At 50.5% G+C, this 21007-nt stretch overlaps 1 protein-coding gene and 1 long non-coding RNA gene across 3 annotated transcripts in view; one reads left to right on the forward strand and one right to left on the reverse strand.

Annotated features, from left to right (window-relative positions):
• MED26 (mediator complex subunit 26) overlaps positions 1-12420 on the reverse strand; it is a 52718-nt gene extending 40298 nt beyond the window's left edge. The window contains exons 1-2 of one of the 2 annotated variants that reach the window (XM_042928808.1): positions 12092-12160; positions 9872-9984 (exon numbers count right to left, since the gene is read on the reverse strand). Coding sequence is in view for 1 of the 2 variants with exons in the window: in XM_042928805.1 (XP_042784739.1) it covers positions 12092-12163 (72 nt within the window). In the remaining variant the exon portion in view is untranslated. Of the gene's footprint in view, positions 1-9871; positions 9985-12091 lie in introns of both variants that reach the window. The other variant, XM_042928805.1, reaches the window with a different exon arrangement.
• A 195-nt stretch (positions 12421-12615) lies between these two features.
• LOC122214123 lies at positions 12616-14033 on the forward strand. Its single transcript, XR_006199747.1, has 2 exons — positions 12616-12824; positions 13683-14033. It is a non-coding gene; the product is annotated as an uncharacterized LOC122214123 (long non-coding RNA).
• Positions 14034-21007: the final 6974 nt, after the last annotated feature.

Raw genomic sequence — 21007 nt, forward strand, 5'->3', positions numbered from 1 at the left:
AGGAAGAAAAGGGGGAAGGAGGAAGAAAAGAGGGAGGGAGGGGAAAAAAGAGGGCAGGACATCCAGGTGTGGGTACACAAGCAGGTCAGGAGCTGACTGATGAGCAGCTGAGCATGGCTAGAGCAGCAGTGGGGGAGAGACAACGCCTGAGCCAGACACTGGGGCACAACGTTCTCGGCCGATTCCGTCTAGACTCTCTTGATTGCAAGTAACAGAAAAGGCAGCTCAAACGGGCCTCATCCAGAAAAGAAGTCAGTGGCTCACTTAACTGAAAAGTTCAAGGCAGGACTCGCCTTGGGCCAGCTGGGCCATGGTGACCTAATCTTCCTTCAACTCTCTGGACAGGTCTCACTCCTGGGCAGGCTGTTCCCAAGCAGGAGATTACAGCAACAACCAGCTCATATCTTCCCCATTCATGTCTACCCCAACTACCCCAGCAAAGTGCTAAAACTTTCATAGGATCTGATTGGGTCATGGGCCCATTCTCAAACCAGTCACTGGCCAGGAAGACACAGCCCCATGATTGGCTAGTTCTCAGTAACTAATCATCCAATAGGCATGGACCAGAGGGGAAGGACAGGAACTGGCAGCTGGATGGGCTGCCCACTACCAAGCCTGTGAACTGTTAGCTACCCTGTATATCAGCACCTGGGGCGCATCTGCACTGGGGCCACATCCCATTCTCAACGGCCTTCCTAAGCAGCGTGTGTACATCCTCCTGACAAAACTCAGGCTGAAAACCTGACCTCATCCAAGGCTGCAAGGTGAACAGCAGAATCAAGATTCCAGGTTAGTTCAGTCTAATGACAAAACCCAAGTTTTTCTACCCAAAGACCGTTTTCTCCACTATATGCTACCTAAAGGACTCAGACTTTATATCCAGTCAGCCACGAAGCCCCAACAGAGAGGATGAAACGTCTGTGTTTGGGGACATTCACTCTTTGGCTGGTGTGGAGGAGACAGCAGGAGGCAGACCAGCTGCTAAGCAGCTGCACTAGACCTCCCTGGAGATCCCATTTTTCAGGAAGGGGGCTGCCATGGGAGGCGGACCCCAGGACAACTCTGAAGTAGCCCAAGGAGTGGTGGCACCACCAACCACCACAGTGTGGCACAGAAAGGCAGGAGGAAAGAAGGTGCCTCCACTTTGGAATGGGCCTCCTGCACATCCAGGACAGCAGTCTGCTGGAGAGAGTTCAGGCGCTGCTGGAAGCCATGGCTCTAAGAACACCTGGGGAAGGCCTTAAAGGCAGACAGGGTCTTGGGCAGTGCAGGGCAAAGCCAAAACACTTGGGGGTAAGGAGGCACCATGGGCAAGGGTTTGGAGAGAATGGAATGGCCAACACAGCAAGGTGCAAGGGGGACAGGGGACGACGGGCACCGATCAGTGTTAGGCCTCAGGCCTCGTTCACTCCTGCAGAGGTACATTCAGCACCAACCCTACAGCAGAGAACTGAAGACAGCACAATGACCCAGGAAGACAGTCTGGAGTGACAAACACAAGCACAGCAGATGATGCCACTTCCTATTTCCCAATTTGGGGAAGCCCACCACCCACCAGATAGAAAACCATGTCCACCGTAATCCTAACACAGGAGTTTCATCCTCAGGGCGACAAGCAGGTGCCCAGTCTCCTCTAGGAGGAGCTGACAAGCAGAATCACAGAAACCCTAAGACAGCCCTGGCCCCGCCCCTGCCCCCGCCCATTTCCCACCAGCCACCTGGGATAACTATAGCAGTCTGGGGGCACCTATTGTTTCTGTCTGAACTGCAGACCCTGTCTCTACATGCTCCTCTTTGACCTCCTGTGGGCATGTCCATTTCTTCCAAGGCCCCCTCACCCCCAAGGCAAGCCAGAGCTGATTCTCCAAGAGTTTTCACACTGGAAGCAAGTGTGTGAATCCCTTCTTCAATGGCCTAGCCTTCAAAAAGTCAAACTCTGAGGCTGCTGCATTTCCCACCACATTGGAGAAATCTGTCCACAAGGCAGACAGAAAGAGAGACACACACACACACTAACAGCACTCCGGCTCAGTGATGGGGTGAGAGAAGTTACAAGCAAAAGCAGGGCAGGCTCACATAACACTTGGGAGGGCGATGTTTCTTGCCCTTTGGTGAGAAGTTAGGCTCCTGCATTCAGTGCCAGCACTGGCTTGTCAACCAATCTTCAAGCTGAGAATTTTAAATGCTTGAGAAGCTCCGTTAAAATAGAAGTGAAAGTGAAATAACCATTCACAAACCTTTCCCCCCATGATCATGCCTGAACTAAAACATGTGGCCCACTTCTGTCACTGCCAGGCTGCCAGCATCCAGCAAAGGGGGAGCAGACATCACCAACTTCAGGTGCTTGCTGAGAGCCACCCCTCCCCCCCACCCCAACAAACAGAGGGAAAAATGGAGAAGGCTGTGAAAGATCACCTGACCCTACCCTTCTCAGTTAACCTAAGGGGAAGAAGCCAGGCCCGGAAATGCAGGTACCAGTTTCCGGTTACCCAGGTTAACCAAAGGGAGGGGACAAGCAAGAGGAAAGGGGCAGAACGATCAGATGTGAAGAGACCATCCAGTGTCCATCCATGCCTCTGAGCCAAGAGGACAGAAGTCCAGAGAACTCGGCTCTTGCCTGGGTCCGGGTGCCGCCTCACAACCACAGGAGGCCTGTGTGAGCCCGGGGCCTCCTGGACTGCACCACTTCCCCTGCCTGCACCAGGTGCAGCACCAGGAGAGATGATGGGCTTGGGAGAATGAGCAGCACTGTGGCAGGCTCTCTTAGATTCCCCAAGTGCTCCTCTGCCCAGAATGGGGTAGAAGCTACAAGCCGGCACCCACTTTAACACAAGGTAAGAGCAAAGTACCCAAGTGTGACTACGGGGAAATCAGAATCTGTGGGTGGGTACTCAGAACGCCATGCTGTGACCTCCTATCACCCAAACCACTCCATTGCTTACTCCAGGCCTTACATTTCAGTTACACCCATTTTGTTTCTGGACCCAAGTCTCCCAGGCCAGCATGCCCAACTATTTGATGGTATTATCACATCAGAGTGGTGATTAAACCCACATGCGCTCAGGGGACATTGTCAGCTTGTTCTCCATACCACTACCCCCTCCCACAAACAGGACTCTGATGTTTCCTGGGAGCATCCCCTCTATTCTGGGCTGGTCTGGGTGGAACTAACACCAGGGGTGAACCAATCAACACAGCCTACTAATTGCATCAAAGCCCACAGACGGCACCAGAAAATGTGTGCTGGGACTTCTGGGAGAGCATCACCTCATCTTTCTTCCCCTGGCTGATGGTCAAAGAGGGTGAATCCCAAAGCTGCAGGGGTTGGAAGGACAAGGAGGACACCCCACTGCGCAGAGGGAACACTACAAAAGAGATGGAACAAAACCCGGGCCTCACCTGAGAACAGACTCACCTCTGAGCCTTTGAGTGGCACAAGCCAATCAGCCCTTTCACATTTGAGCTCCCTCTGGGGGAGGCTGGCCAACAGAATACTTGAAGCAAATGTGAAACCATCAGCAAAAAGGGTAAACCGTTCCTATTTTATATCCTACACACATCACTGGCACTTGACCCCCACAGACAGCACTAAAAAGTCAGCTTGCCAACGGCCTGCCTGGCACAGTTGTAAGATGCATGGGGCAAATACAGTTGGGAAGGGTCTACCTGATGTGGCTTCCAGAAGGGCTGGCCTTAAGAAGAAGAGGGCAGTTAGTTACCTTGGGGATCACCTGGGGAAAGAGGATGTGGCCACCACCCCATATGCCAACCTGAGCCGGACCAGGGACCTGATGGCAAGAGAGGTCGAGAGAGCTAATGAACCCAGCCCCCCTGTGGGCAGGCAAAGCTGCGGCCAGCTTGGCAGATCAGGTGGTTACCCAGAGCCAGGTATGTGACCGGAGGTGCGGGTAGGGGATGGGGCCAAAGGTACAAGTGCGGGCAGGGCAGGGGGGCGGCTACCGGTGCCTGGAGGAGGACTGCCAGGCCACCTACCGGACTCTTGTTGTGAGCTGGGCTCACATACACCTAAGTCTTCCATGAGAAGATCATAGAACCCCCCACCACGGAGTCAAGGCTGGCCACAGCCAACCACTTACAAAATCACTCTGCGCCCACAGTGGATGGGTGACCGGGACCGCCACAGCAGCCACAAGGCTGACTCACTGCAGGGTATGGTCTGGAGGAACCATCACCCATTTTTTGGCCCTGATGAAACCCAGGGAAGCGGAGCGTCCAGAGAGAGTCTCGTTTGTCACGTGACCAAAAGGGCCCCAAGGCAGCATTTGAACAGTATCTCCAGGGTCCACAGACAGACAGGGATCTAAGATCAAGAGTCATCTTTTTTCCCTGTCACAGGGGTAAAAAATAACAGCCAAGAAACAGAAGGGAAAAAAATGCCTCACGCCTTTTCCTCAGCCAGTTCAAGAGACAGCACAAAGCATTTCAGGTACAACTTCCCTCCCAGCCTGGCATAAAAACATCCCGTAGACAAACCCAGCATAAAGACCCAGACTCTGGCAGGAGAGTAGAATGCTGACCTTGTACCCACTACTGCGCTCTCTCAGGTGACCAGGGAGGTGGTGGCAGGTGGGTGAGGACTGGGCAGGAGGGAAGGATTCCCGATCCCAGCGTGATCCTTTCTAGCTGTGTGTCTGCTGGGTAAGTGCTGACAGTTAACTCCCGATATTGGCCCTTTTCACAGGAAGATCAACAAGCTTCTGAGCACAGGCTTGCTATGGAAGCCCTAGAAACATGGGGATTAACTCGTGCTCCACTACCAAGGAGCTCGCGATCCCAAGGAAAATGCAATCAACAAGACCGGTTATCAGCAGGAATGTAGGGTTTTTAAGTTATGTACAGTGCCTGAGGGAGACGGTCTTGGATTAAAGCAGGAAAGGTTTCTGGGAGAGGAGAATAGTAGCGATGACAGAAGGTCACAAATGTGAGGTACAGAGAGTCCCAACCTAGGTGTCACAAACAAAGAAGGTTAGCTTACAGATTTAAGTAGACGCCGTTTTGATAAGATACAACTTCATTTCAAAGCATGACTCGATTAAGAGTAGCTTCTTTCCTTGAATTTTCTCAAAAAAACAGCTACTCAAAGTACACCTGTCAATATATGCAAGTTCCTGAATATTTCTTTTTTTTTAAAGTTTATTTATTTTTGAGAGAGAGCACAAATTTATTATTTTTGCGTGAGCACACAACTGGGGGAGGGGCAGAGAGAGAGGGAAAGAGAGAGAATCCCAAGCAGGCTCCGCTCTGTGAGCACAGAGCCGGACATGGGGCTTGCCCTTACGAACCATGAGATCATGACCTGAGCCGAAATCAAGAGTCAGACACTTAACCGGCTGAGCCACCCAGGAGCCCCCTGAATATTTCTGATCACAGAACTGGATCCTGACAGGCAAAAAGGTTAGGAGCCGTTAGGCTAGAAGATTTCAAAGAGGGAAAGACTGTCCGAACTGGGATGGAAATGGAAACACAAAACAACATTTAAAAACACTTTGTATTTATGAGGTTAAAACCACAGAAGACACAGCGGAGTCCAAATTCCCTCCTGGGCACTGCTTATTTAGGAGGCAAGAGACTGTCAGAGTTAAGCCCACTGCTTCTGAGCCTACCAGCACTGGGTATAGGCCCATAGCCTCCTCCACGACAGTGGAGATCATTAATCTCTGCTCTCTCCTGAAAGGAAGATGGAACATCTACCTCTAGGACTAGTTCAGAGAGCAAACAGGAAGCCAAGCGCTCCACACCGTACCTGGCACATACTAGGTGTTCTGTAGGCTGCGGCTGTCCGTTTTACAGCCCCCAGTGGATGGATGGAGCCAGGGAACTTCCTTGCAGTCCCAGGAGCATTCGAAGGCTCTCGACCCCACCTGCCTGGCAATGACATGTCACCTGATACGACCTTTCTCCTTTTTAGCAGGCTCCTCACGCCATCACAGAACCTCCAGGAGTTTTTGGGCAGGCGTCTGGGGGTCCAGATACATGTGCACACCCACCTGGCACAGTGGTTCTGGACTGTCGTGAGCCAGCTCGGACAATAATCAAGAGCTCCCCAAGTGCAGCACGGCCTCCCTCCAGGAACTCCTGCCTTCCCCTACTAGGTTTGCCTCGAAAATCCACACAGAGCAAACCTAACCCGGGGTACAACAGCTCTTCAAATACTTGAAAGCGGACCCCAGGTCCTCCACAGAGCCTGACACTTGTCCCCCTCCCCTCCCACTGCTGAGAGGGCAAATTGTTCAAGGGTTTGCCAGCTATTCGTCAAATTCTGTCTCCCTCAGATCAGAGATGAAGCAAGAGCTGGCTTTCTGTATGTGACTGTAAAACTTTTCACTCTGAAAACAAACTATACAGTGCTCTAGAAGTCATTTCATGCTCTTAAGAATTCTGAACTACCTTTGAATAAGAAACATGAACAACTCCTCCATTTGGACCTACGAGCTACAGCCCTGTAAGGCCTCCCCTGACGCTGATCCCCACCCTCCACCCCAGATTGCCCACGTGCACATTCTCCTCCTGTTCCAGGTCCTTCAAGGGTAGGGGCTGGGCATCTCCAGGTCTGCACCCTCCACACCCAACACCATAAGCAATGGCTAGAAATGTTTATTCAACTGCTGAGCCACCTTTTTCAGCTTTACCACATTTCTCCATCAACAGTATACATCAGTTGACAATTGAGATGTTAAGTGTATGGCCTCCTCAGACCTGGAATTCATTCAGAGAGCACTTTTAAACACCACATGCAGAATATTGGTATGTCTTCCTTATGCAAGAAATACTCCCCAGTTCAAGGAATCAAGGAATCTCCATGTCAATACTAGCTCAGTGCTCTGAGAGCAAAAAGGGGGAGTTTCAGATGGGGGCTCCAAGTCTGGGCACTAGAAAGACCAGGCTGAAAACACACTGCCTATGCAGTCACTCGCCAAACCACAAACTCAGTCACCCACTCCAACAACCAACTGAGGGGTCCCAAAGGGACCCGACAGACTCAGGACAGCCTCCCATAAGGGAGAAGAAAGGGGCACAACTTCTGATGGAGACAAAGCCCCCAGCTTCCAGAAGGCGATTTACAGTGGGGGTTGGGCAGGTGACATGCCCACAGAACGGCAGTCACCTAGGGACTGGACTGAGGCCTGGTTCCAGTTAAACTGGAGCTCTGTCTGAGAAGATGGCTTGCAGAGACACCAAAATCGAGGCACAGGTGAACAGCTCCTCTCCTTCACCTAACCTCAAGTGCATGTCCTGCCACACGCAGCTACATCTTGAGCCCAGGAGCCCAGGTGACCATGGAGTCTTCTTACAACTGTATCAGGACAAAGGCCCCTTCCCACAAGCTGATCTTGGACAATCCTCCAGGACTCTGTGACTTCCAGGCAGGACAACATACTATGATTACAAGTAAAGCCACTTCTGATGACCACCAGACCTCTGTGAAGACAGAATGTAAAATCCACCTTCTTCTAAGGGAGAGAGTGAGTCAGAACAAGGACTTACACCTGCGTCACAAGTGACACTTATTACCTGCCTGTTTCCCAAAGTCATAAAATGCCACACTGCTCTCTTCTTCACATATCATGGCCACATATGAAGAACAAAGACAGGAATGTCACTGCCATTTGGGCAACCAGAGTGATCAGAGAGTCCACGTGTTGAGATTTTATAACCTTTAACGTCGGAGAGAATCAGAACCAACAGTCTTCCCCTTTACAATGTGTAACAGTCCTCCTTTCAGCAGGATCAATGATGTTTTAAGTTAACATCATGAGTGCTTGTAATCTTGAAGCAGAAAACAAAGCCAGCACACAATACTCATGAAAAGTTCCACATCAGTTGGCAATTGCCACACCACGATATGGTCTGGCCCAGGATTCTGTCCCTGACAGAAACCGTAAGATGTTTCCAGGACAGGCTGTCTAACATCATCACCTTGTTAGATCTCTCACAGGTAAACCTAAACCGATTTGTAATCTCATATAAACTTATGTAGGACAGAAAAGGCTCCCGCATCTTTTCTTACCAGCTCAAGAACACTGACCTCTTGGGCCTCTTCTCAAGCCATCGCTCCACCTTTGAGAGCAGTGTGGTGGCATTTAGAGTTAGAAGCACTGTCACTTAAACTTCAGGTAAGTCCCTAACTTTAGGGCAGTCACCTCAAATTAAGTCAGTAAGAAACACAAGCGTCTTGTCCTCTCCTGACCATGGGAAGCACCCACTTAAACAGCACCTACTGTCTTTATGCTGTTGGTTTCTATGCCTGCAGGAAAGGGAGATCAGTTGCTCACCATCCCTCCCTTACAGAACTGTTGTGGGGAAGCAGGAGACCCTGTTCAAATGCTGCAGAGTCAGGTAAAGCATATATCTCTGAGTGGAGTTCTGGGATCTGTGAGAATTTTGTTATTTTAGAAAGTTCACATAATGCACCTCACATTAAAAGAAAAAAACTTTTAGAACAACTCATGTGAGCCTCTGCTACCCCTTCCAGAATCTGAACCCTGGATCCGGAAGGAGCCTCATGGGTGCATACACCAGTTCCAGTCCCACTTTGTACATGAAGACCCTGCAGCCCAGAGAAGCTAGGTGGCGTCTTAATCTTCTAATTTCCTAGGGGGGGAAATTATCATTCTTGTGTGTCTCTCTCTGCAGAGGCCCTTTGGTCACCTCTCCTTGGCACCCGACGTCTGCGTAACTGTAAGAAAGAAAAGTCATTTCTGAAGTTTCCTGCCAGAGAGCCTGATCAGTAGGAGGCCTTTACACAGACATCTTGGGCAAGTTCAAGTCCCCTTCTCCCGCAGTGCCTTCTCTGGCCGCTCCCTGTTCTGATTACAGAGATGCTCACCTGCTTTGTGCAAGGCCTGCTTTGTGCTATTATTCAACTTGTTACGGGGATACAGTATCCACTCCACCGTCTCAGACCTATTCTATCCATGTGCCTCACGGTTCTAGAGAGTTCTGAATTAGAATATTACACGACTAAACTTCAGCACATATAGCAAGAAGGATGCGAGGATTCAATCAGTGTAACCAGCACTAAGCACCCTAAAGCGCCTCATGCTTCAGCCCTGGAGAAAGAAGACAAGAAACAAACCATGCTCACGAAGCCTACATTCTGGTCAAGAAGGCAAAGCCTGAACTTCCATGAAACGAGGAGTGTCCAATACAAGCGAGAAGTTCATCACCTGCTGAGAAGACTGTGCTTGGGTGGATGGACTCCCAATTTCTGGGCAGAGGAAGAAGGCGTGGCCCTTGACTGTACCCACGAAGATTAAGCGGGAAGAAACGCGCACACTGCGCTTCAGAGATTTTCAACACCCTGGCTACATACACCACAAGGAGAGTAAGGCTTAGATCGTTCCGAAAAACTGTTAGTCGCTTTTTGAAAAGAAGTGTAGAGGATTTACTTTATTACTGAGTTGGCAGAAATTATTAACTCAGAGTCTGCTGTTGCAGAAATTCAAATACTCCAGAGACTGGAACTGAAAACATACAGACAACTTTCCCCTTAAGAACTCCTTTGTCAAGGAGATGGTCGGTAAATGTTACTTTGTTATTTCCCTAACTTCTCAGCTACTTGTGGATATTAGGTCAGCTGCCCTGACATTGATTTTTCAAGCAAAAGCTAAGTTTGTTAACCATAATTGCATGCCCATAGAGGTAAGCATTACATGACACAATTCCCTGTCGCTTCTCTCAGAAGAGGTTTAATTTTAGTGTTGGCTCTTCAACACTGTCCCCATTTTTTTTCCATGAGCATCTTAAATATGTGTCAACTAACTATCCCAAAGTGGAGTTCATAATTGGTCAAGGTAGAGAAAAGCAGCTGGGTGCTGGCACTGCCTTCTTGGAGCTACCTCACACTCACCTGAGCCCAGGTCAATCCAGAGAAACTGCAGAATTATGGTCGCACCACCTCTGTCGGCAACCTATTCTGCCACGGCTCCAGTTTCTATATGGGGTTTGCTTCAAGCCACGCTCCTGTCAAAAGGTTCTAACAATGCTCACAGATGGTCACTGGCAATGGCAGCATTTAAAGGAGGCACTTTCCTCATCACTCGTATCCAGAGACAGTTTCCCAATTCCATCCACCACGCTCACATTTAGCAGGACTCTATGCACACCCATCACTAAAGTCCCCCCCCAGACAAGCCATATAACATGTGAACCCCATGCCATTACAGCAACCATGGGCTCCTATGAATGAACACCACTGTACACACTAAAATACAACAAAAATGAGATTTGTTTCCTTCTCCCGCTTCTGGCTAACCCCCCTTCCTCGTTGCCCTCCTCTCCTCTCCCCCTAGGAACCCTTTAGATTACAGCCTTACACAATACTGGAACCTCTGAGGTCACTGCCCTACCTAATCTACAACATATCATGACCGCCTGTCAAAGCGCCTCCTGATCCCAAAGCTCTCCTAGGTGGCATTAAGGATCAGTGCTAATATCTCAGCAACCTCTCAGATTCCCCGAAGGCAAACAGGCACGTGGAATTCAAGAAATTACACTCTGGACAAAAGATGCAAAAGTCACCAAGCTTTCATTTTTCATGTCATTTGTTTTATTCTCTAATATTTCAGTCTTAGGAACTGCAGCGGCTCCAGTTACTGCAAAATATTCTGGAAGGTTTTATATAGCTTGTGCCTACTCCACCCCCAAAGTCATAACAAAAATGTATACAACATTTGTTGAAGACAATTACCACCAAGTCGATCTTAATGGGGCCTGAAGACTAGGGACAAGAGGATTACTTATGATACAAAAACCAGAGACTTACAGACACCATAACTCCTCAATTTCTACCAAAATTATACAAGCCAATGTGAATTATTCCAAAAATACCAGGCTAAAGCACAGTCCTAAGAGTAATTAGTCAAACCAATGTAAAGGAAAAACAAAAACCCTACAGTGAGAGAAACCGGAGTTACCTGGCCCAAGACAAAAAGATTTTTTCCTTGGATCTCCAGCATATTAAAAAGTGATCTCAATGGCCACTTCCTGGTCTCCCAGCAAATGCAGGGGCTCATCTCATACCTGCCACAACATCTTCCTACTGCTCAACCTGCTCCTGCCACAGGAGAAAATGACCCCTACTGCCAACAATCCCTTTGAGAAAACATGAGGGGAGACACTACGGGTCTTCCCCTACACACACGAAGAGGGGCAGAGAAGATCCCTCTGCAAACAGTAGCCTCGGTGGAGGACCATCTAAGAAAGCAACACCCTGGGGTTGACCCTGACCCTCTAAGTGACAAGCCACCAAGCCGGAACCCTCAGGTGGGGGGAAGTAATAGCCGAAGGAGCGTTCTTGAAGAACAGGAAAGAAAATCACCACCTCTAATTCACACCAAAAAGCGGGGCTCTGGCTTGGTCAGAAGACGCAATGGGCATTTAGGCCTAGAAAGGCAACAGGAAGGATCCCACCCTCCCCACGATCATCTACCGTCGGCAGCGATCCCAGGAGGGACTCGGCAAAGGCATGTCCACTCGCAGAACCAAGGGGGGACTCTCCACGCGCCCTGGGCACCCGACTAAGGGCAAAGTAGGCTGGGGGCGGGGAGGGGGGGTCCCTCTGAAGCCAGGAAGATGCTTCCAGCCGGGAGAAGAGGAAAGGAGGACTTTCCTGATCACCCAGAAGGCCGAGACACAGGCGGCACAGGCGCCCGAGTCATACCCCGGACACCAGTTGCTCCACAGCCTTTCTCCCTCCCCTCCCCCCCGCCGGGAAGACTTCCCGGGGGTCGCGGGTCCCCGGGGAAGGGCAAGGCGGGTGAGCTTCGTAAGGAGCAGTAAGGGTCATACATCTGGAGCGGAAGAAAAGGCAAAGCTCTGGCCTCAGTTCCCTTCTGCTCCCTCCGCCCAGGCCGCACGGAAGCCTCGGCCTCACGTACCCAGCGCCGCCAGACTGCCTGACCTGCCCCCGACTCGGGCCCGTGGGGCGAGAGACCGGGATGGCAGCGGCCCTCGGGGGCAGGTGGGCGTCGGGCGGGTTCCCCGGAGCCCGGCGGGCGAGGGGCATTGGGGAGGGGGAGGGTCCCGGGCCCACGCGGCCTCCGTCCCGGCCCGCGCAGCGGGTTCTTACGTTGCTCTGGGGGTCGATGGCCTGCAGCAGCCGGTCCCTGATCTGCTGCGGAGACGCCGGAGCCGCTGTCATTGCCTGGGCGAGGCGGGGGGGAGCGGCCGGGCCAGCGGGCGGGCGGGCTGAGGCGGGGGACGGGGGTCACTCACTCGCCGGCCTCCGGGAGCGGAGCCTCATGTTCCCCGCGGTGCCGGGGAAGGAGGGGGCACGCGGGGTGGCGGAGAGGGGAGCCGGGGCTCGGGCCCGGGGCGCCACCGCCACCGCCACCAGAGGAGGAGGAGGAGCCACCGGAGCCGCCGCCGCTGCTGCCGCCGCCTCGAGAACCAAACTCCAGTGAGCTGCCCCTGCGCGGAGCACTCTGGGTAACCCGCGCCGCACGCAGCGTCGGCGCCACGCTGAGGAGGTTGGGAGATAGGGCGGGCAGAGACGCCGGGTCTGGGCGGGGCCGCGCGCGAGCCACGCCCCGCACCCCCACGCATGCGCGCGCAGGCGTACTGGTCCGCCGCCCCGCCCCGCCCACCGCCCGCCGGAGGTAGCCGTTGGGAGGCGGTTGGGCGGGGCAACGGCCGCCGCTTGGAGGCCCCGCCCCCGGCTGGGCCCTGGGGAGCTGAGGTTTCCGACGGAAACGGGCGGTGCGCGCCGAGTCCTTGAACCTGGGCACTCCGGTCGGCCGCCTCAGGGTTGGCGGCGGAAGGACTCTTCGTTGGGGAGAAAAGCCTTCCCCGTACCGAAGGAGGTGACGGGAGTCGCGGGCGGGAGAAGTTGACAAGTTTTCCGAGCCTGGGGTCCCCAGTCCCTCGATCGCCGTTCCTGGAGGCGAGGGAGCCAAGTCCACGTTGTGATAATGCGCGCGGAAGGGTCATCTTTAGAGGAGCAGAGGGATGCCCCCACCCCTCCAGAGGGCGGGGGTCTGCAGTGCTTCGCGTGCTGGGATCACCAACACATGAGACAGCGAAGCGCCTCTCGGGAGAGCCCTCACTCCAGCTAGAAAGCCCCAAAGCCAGCCCCTTGAGCCCACCGACCCCCAACGTTGCAAACGTGTGTCAACGCCAGGGTTTCTCATCCTGGGCACCAGTGACATTTGCGGCCGGCTCACTGTTGTAGGGGCCGTCCTGTGCATTGTAAGATATTCAGCATCCTGGGTTTCTACCTACTAAATGCCAGGAGCACTCTCTCCTCCAGTCAGGTCAACCAAAAATGTCCAGTCATCGCCAGAGGTCCCCTGGCGGGTAGAACGTCCCCTGTCGAGAACCACTGGTTTAAAAGACCCACCCTGCTTTGCGTGGAGATGCTGGAAAAAATGAAACCCTCATTCTCTGAACAATACATTTCACAAAGGAAGAAATTGAGGCCCAAGGTCACCCAGAGTTACAGGTCAAACCCAGAATTAAACGTCAAGTCTAGGGAGTCTCTTTCCCATCTCCACTTTACTGCCTTTTTTTTTTTTTTTTTTTCACTGCTCTCTGCTAGCTCCAGCGCTCGCTCGCTCTCTGGAAGCCCTGTTAGAAATACTGTTATGAGAAGGGGTGAAAAGGCAGGCTGAGTGGATTATTAGCCGCAGCCTCCGGAGAAATAAATTTTTTTGTTGTTACAGGAAGACCTAGATTTAAAACAGGAGCGAGGCAGCTGATGAGAACCACACACGCGCCTTGGATCTGTGCTACACCTGTGAGTCTTGCATTTGTCATGCTTCTGGGAAGCGTTTTTGCAAAAACGGCTGTTTCTGCACGTGGTTGTGTCTGCTTCCTCCTGCACATGTGAAAAGTTTTACATCACACTTGCAGGAGAAAATAAACATGGGCAAAAAACTTCTTTTTAATTTACTCACTCTCCCTCCTAGAATGAGGTGCTTTGTGTACATGGTCCAGGTTGGAAACCAGCCCATTTGGAGATACTCTTTATCTCAACCTCAGATAAGCAAAATAAACAAGCTCTCCCCCAAGCATATTCTGGTCCTGCCTTTCTTTTAATTTCTAACTCAGATGTACAGTCTCTTATTTATTTTTTTAATCAAGGATCACATAGACATAAGCAATTTGTTTTGCGTGGGCCAGGTCATTTAAGAAAAAATTTGGAAAACACTCAACTTACCTGCCCTTTTTAAAACTAAGAAGCAACATTAAGATGACTGAGTTCTGTAAGGGCACTGACTCCACTCAGTGTCCCCATTAGAACAATGCCTGTTACATATTTTTGAAATAAGTGAATGAACATGTCACCAATACATGACAGCCGTATACACACACCCAGACAGAGGTATTAACTGTTCAGTTCCATAGATGGGGGACACAGTGGGGCTCCATAAATATTTAACGAAATATTAAGTATAATACTATATACACATTAGGATGCACCTATTCATGCAGATAACTATATACATATATATATATGTATATAGTTACCTGCATAGTTTTAGTTTAGTTATATATATATATATATATAGTTTTATTCCACATTTAACATATATGTAGTAGTAAAATTAAATCAGATCGCCACTCAGTGGTAGTCTTGAAAACGTTAGCTTCCCTTAGGTCCAAGATAGATACTGCAGTTCACCTAGCAAGACTTTCTGCTTCAAGGAAGAGACACTTGAAATGGCTCCTATCAGTTACACAAAGGCAGGGCTCAGGGTAAATCCCTTGCTGTAATGGTTCTTCTTAAGCAATGTGTCCTTTAAATTAGGTTCAGAGGACATCCACCCCACTGTCCTGAGAAGACAAGATATTCTGTGCTTGTAATGCCCCTGAAAAGGCTGCCTTACCTCCTAGTGAGGTGGCTCCCCAAAGGGCAAGAGGCTCCGAGCCCATGACTTGCCCTTGCCATGGGAAGTGGCAGGAAGGTAGTTTTAGGAGCCTGAGCGTAGAGCGTCCTCAGCCAAGCTTGGAGGTAAAGGGAGTGGGCTCGTTTCACTGTAGGCCCAAGCCGCATAAGCAAGGGCATCACAGAAGGGAGCTGCGAGCAGGCCGGTTCACACAACTACTTAGGACCAGTCTTCCACAGCAACAGCAAGCACATGGTGGCAAGTAATGACAGCAGGGGCTCGCCCAGCAGACTCATTTCTGAAGTGAAAGGAGACTGTACCCCCTTTAGACACCTACGCCCCTGGGAGCTGCACAATTTAAAGTTCTTGGACTTACCCCAATAAGGTTATGTGAGGCCTTCGATGAATAATAGGAAAAATGTGAGTAAACCACCACCCTACTCGGACCCCTTTGTTCGCTCTGAATTTAACATCTGGCGGGAATTTTTAAAAAACGCTGTCCTCTATTAGCTCCTTCAACCCTATCAGTGATCTCGGAGATGGGCTTCAGAGTTCTGCTTGGCTTTGCGGCAAGTCCTGCTTATTCTAAAAGTGAAACCGATTTCAATTGGTTTTGAATAGTCCCCTGAAAGGTCACTGCTCTTAGCAAGGGCTTCAAAGACAGACAAGAGAACACAAATAATTTCACCGTGGGTCCAAGTAGGGGGATGCAGGCACAGAGCCTGCTCTGGAGGATCTAGTTTTGAAGCCAAGCGCAGGAAACAGGTTGGGGGCCCAGTAATACAACACCGTAATTGTATGGTCTGAGCGGAGCAGCAGGTGCACCCGGGAGGGCAAAGCCACTGCGGATAGGGACACTACGAAAGATGTTGGACAGCAATTCCAAATGTTCATACCCTCTGACCCAGTATTTCACAACTTGCAAAATGTATCCAAAGAAAGCAATCAGGTGTAGACAAACGTGTACATATGGGGAAGTAGACGGCAGCATCATGTGTACGGGTAAACAATTAGAGGCAACCCCAGTGTTCAGTAAAAGCACAGTATGTAAACAAATCAGGGGTCGATTCGTGCAACTGGGAAGGTTACGGACAGAAAGGGACCACCAGATCCTCTAACTCCACCTGGGTAGTGGTCTTGTTTTATGGTATACACAACGTGTAGAAATTCACCACGCTGTACGTGACACTTTCAAAATAAATAAAAAGATATATAGACCGATGACAGATAATCTAGGCACTGAAATCAGTGCTGAACAACACGGGATGCTCCCGATTTCATATTAAATGTTAAAATGCAATATATGAACTATATATATTGCGATCATCATTTTGGTTTTATAAAAACATGTATGCTTCTTGGACATGATGCACAGAAAAAATACTGGAACGAAAGAAGCCAAAATATTTACAGCCGTTATCTCTGACAGGCAGAATGCCAGGTGATTTTTCTTATGACATTTGTGCCCGAAGTTCCCCATTTTCTAGAATGAAGATGTGGTGTGTCCTCGTCCTCTCATCCAGTGCTGGGGTTATTCTGACCTCTAGTAGCCTCCAGCCATCATCTTCTGACTCGGACACAGCTAATCAGAAGCGTGCCCGTAATCTCCAAAATCCTGAACGTGGATTTGCCATCAGGCCTCCTGACGGATGTCCATCTAAATCCTAACAGTGTGCATTTTGCCCACTGCCCCAGTTTTGAATTCTTCTTAGTAATAAAGAGAATGACATTTGTTGAGTCCCTGCTACATGTCAGGTTCCACACTGAGGGCTTTCCATGAGGACCCAGATGAACCCCTCCGGACAGTCAGGTCCCTGTGTCAGTTCCCCCTCTTGACGCTTGATGGCAGTGGGGGGAGGGGTGCTACAATTCGCTCTAGAGAATGCAGTGGAACCATGCTCTGCCCGGTGTAGGTTAAAGCTTTAAGAAGGCCTGGTAGTTACCACCCAACCCAGCAAATCCACTCCTATCAATCTCCCCAAGAACACTGAAAACCTACACTCACAGACTTGTACAGGTAAACGTCCACAGCAGGACTATTAACAGGTACAAGGTACAAACACCAAATGTCCACCAGCTGGTGAACAGATAAATGAGATGTATATCCACACACTGGAATATTATTCAGCCATGAAAAGGAAACTAAGAGAGAGGCAGCATCCACCTGTGCAGTCCTGGGGGCATAGAGCTGCCATGTCACAATCTAGTGGCTGTGCTAAAAGGCACTTTGGCAAGAGCTAGTGACCCAAGGCCTCTGTGAAGGAGAACAAGTTTCCCGGTGACAGAAAACACCAAGCCCCATATGCCTAACCCCAACAGGCTGGGACAACTCAGGTGAGGTGCCAGGCAAGTGAGCTGAGAACCTCTTGGGGCTCAGAGCTGGCTCCACTGCGCCCCAGCCAATTTCCTGCCCAAAGAACTGTGACTCCTAATAGTAGAGGTTTTTAAGCCACTTAGTACTGGGGTCATTTGTTACTCAGCACTAGCTAAGAGAGACAGGGTTGCTAATGTAACCCTCAAGGGACACATGAGGAAGATCCTGAGGGGCGCCTGGGTGGCTCGGTCGGTTGAGTGTCCGGCTTCAGCTCAGGTCACGATCTCACGGTTCGTGGGTTCAAGCCCCTCATTGGGCTCTGTGCTGACAGGTCAGAGCCTGGAGCCTGTTTCGGATTCTGGGTCTCCCTCTCTGCCCCTCCCCCACTTGCGCTCTGTGTGTGTCTCTCTCTCTCTTTCTCAAAAATAGATAAACGTTAGGAAAAAAATTAAATAGGGAGGAGACTCACACACAGCCACATCACCAACAGTGCAGCTGGGATTCCAGACGGAATCTTTCTGATGCGGAACCATGCTCTCTGGCCCTCATTGCTACTTAACTCCTCGGCCCCTCCCGCCTGGTGTTGGTCTTTGGCCGTGTGTCTCCTGTGTTTCTGTCCTCTCCTGAACCCGTGCCCTGTCTCATTCTTCTCGCCTGCTGACAGTTCTCTCCTCTGACCTGCTGCACACACACGTCCAGGCAGCTTATTTTCTTTTAAGCTTTAATTACCTTCTTTATTACGCTGACCTTCAGCTAAGTACAGGGTAACAAATAATCACACATAAAAACAACACAGAGCACATAGTCTTAACACATACACTTAGGCATGAAGAAAATAAAGGATCAATCTGCCTCTCTTTTGATTCCACTTTTCCACTACTGCCCATGCTTTTTTCTAGTAGCTGCGGGAATACTCCTACGGATCCCTTTCATTCACCTTTAATTCTTTGGAAGGCAGACCAGGTAAATACGCTTGTGAAACTGTAAAACTGATTTTGTCTGCTTTTGGCTTACAGTCATAAAATTATTCTCGCCTTTTTTTTAATTAAAAAAATTTAATGTTTATATTTGAGAGAGAAAGAGAGAGCGCACGTGAGCAGGGGAAGGGCAGAGAGACACGGAGACAGAATCTGAGGCAGGCTACAGGTTCTGAGCTGTCAGCACAGAGCCTGACGCGGGGCTCGAACCCACGAACCACGAGATCATGACCTGAGCTGAAGTCGTCCCTTGCCTGAGCCACCCAGGCACCCCTTGCCTTTTCTTTTTTTAAAAAAAGACCTCCAAAAACTTGCCAAAATTGTGTTTCTAAAATGTTCAAATAATCTCATCGCTTGGCCAGGTGGTCTAAATCACTTGTTAGATTAGAGGCTCTTATGTATTACATATGCATACATATGTAAATATTATACGTGCAAAATATAGAGAATATATTATGGTTTCATATTCTCTCAGTTACTCTGGTGAGGCAATGAAATAAGATCAGTAACTGTTCTAATGCTCTAGTGAATGATTTTGATAAACATTTTCTTTAAGCATCTCCAGAAATAAGATCAGATCACCCTTTCTACCTCAGTAAAGGAATTGCAGGATAAAGTCAATTTATTGTAGCTTTTTCTGTTCCAGATGGTCTTGCCGACAGACAGTTTGGATCTTCTTGCCCCCTGCTCTAAAAACTCAGGGACCTTGGCTCACGTAAACCCTTGGCCTTGTGAGCCACGCCCCCTCACCGGCACACACATCACATGCTACAATGTGGCACACATAAACGGCCCATCTTCCCGACCAGCCTTATTCCTCACCGTCCCTAAGTGGGTTTTCTCCACTCCTGCACACTGGTCACCTAGATATCCAATCAGGTGGCCTGGCCCTTGCTTCTCAGAGGAGTGACCTGGCTAAAGTCACATGACTGGATTTTAGACAGGATTACGACTGCAGCCCAAAGCTCAGGGGTCCCAGACTGGCAGAGAAACGCATGAACCCAATCAGCTGCAAGCCACTTCCCCAAGGAGCAGACAAGGGCCAAGGGACTGATGTCAGAAAGCAACCAGGAGCAGACAGGAGCCACAGTCAAAGGCCCAAACCGGCCAATGGAATGTCTCAGAAACAAAGGCACAGTGTTGTGCCTCAACCCAGAAAGCAATGTGATGCTCTAGAAAACACGCCCTACAAATACTGCAGGCTATACATACAGAGAGGAGTGTCAAGTCCTGACGAGACCGGGTCCTGAGCCATCGCTGTCACAGACGGAGAAACTGAGGCACAAACAGGAACAATGACCTCTCCCCAACATCACTGGCACGTGAGGGACAAGGGAACGACTCGGAGCGCAGGCCCACGATCCCCTCCCTGCCGTTCCCAAACCCCAAAGCTCGAAAAGCCCAAAGAATTTCTTTAAGTTTGCGCCAGGCCCGTGTGGTTGACAAAGGCTGTCTGAGGACGTTCCACCTTTGTCTGTCCAGCTCTGTGTGAATGTTACGAAGTCTGGCTACAGAAGTGTTACTTTTTGATGAGGGAGCGTTGCCAGCCCAGATACCTCGGGGTATCGTGTCACGTATAGGACACGCTGCTGGAAAGTGTAAGTTCTGAATCCGGAGTTGGCTCGGGTGCCCCGGGCCTCCGGACACGTCTTACGGATAAGGGTGGCCTGAGATCCACGTCAGTGAGCAGGTGGAATGAGCCCAAATAAAGGTGTTTGGGGGCGGGCGGGGGTGGGGGGAGCAGTGCAGCAGCACAGGAGAAGGGCCAGGGGACGAGGCTTCACGTCAGCTCTGCCAAGAACACCGGGAGACCTTGGGCAAGTCACTTCCCTGCATAGGCCTTCAATTTCCTCATCGGGAAAAACGGATGACGGCGATCCTTTGGACACCCCTCGTTGTGCCAAAGCATTGCGGTGATGCCTAAGAAGGCCTGGCGGAAGGGCTCTGAACTTCTTCTGCTCATGCAGTGAGAGATACGGTGCAGCTTAGGAAAGAACCCCACCCCCGCCTCTGACACACGAACCACACCACGGACACCGCATGCCAGGTCCGCTCCATGCACATCTCACACGACGTCACACCACAGAAAATTTGGACGCAAAGGGGTAAAGCCAGGGAACCATCTGTGCCCCAGCTGCGCCGCTCCCCCCTCCCCAATGGCCGGGGCTCCCTCCCTGCATCATTCTGGCAACTACATGGTTCATTTGTCTTAAAGTGATTCTTTCAGAACTGGATTATTGCACCCAACCGCTTGCATGCGATTCCCTTACCTCACTTAGTACTAAGTTTCACAAGGAGACTTCTGGAGGCATGAGCAAGCAGATGTCCCATTTGAAAAGGGTCTGACCAACAGCCCAGGTAACTGGGCCTGCCTCTTACCCTAAGAACGCCCCAAGCTCGCCTAATTCTCAGGCTCACGGAAGAGAAGCACAGAAAGGACAAAAGTTCGGTCCACCAGCTCCATCTGTGCCTCTTTCCTTTTTAACCTCGAAACGTGGTGGTGGCTTTCCTCACCCTTCCTAGGTGCTCTGATGTTTACATCTTTGTGAGTTTTTTCTTCTTTCCTGATTACAAGAGTAACAGATCTTTGGTACAGACAGTCAAGTACAGCAAAATATAAAATAAGATTTAAAAATCGCGGCCTGGGGCACCTGGGCGGCTCAGTGGGTTAAGCATCCGCCTTTGGTTCAGGTCATGATCTCATGGTTCGTGAGTTCGAGCTCCATGTCAGGCTCTGTGCTAACAGCTTGGAGACTGGAGCCTGCTTTGGATTCCCTATCTCTCTGCCCCCTCCCCCCTCGTTCTCTCTCTCTCTCTCTCTCTCTCTCTCTCTCTCTCAAAAATAAACATTAAAAAAACTAAATTAG

The sequence above is a fragment of the Panthera leo genome, chromosome A2 (assembly GCF_018350215.1).
Source record: "Panthera leo isolate Ple1 chromosome A2, P.leo_Ple1_pat1.1, whole genome shotgun sequence".
Lineage (NCBI taxonomy): Eukaryota > Metazoa > Chordata > Mammalia > Carnivora > Felidae > Panthera > Panthera leo.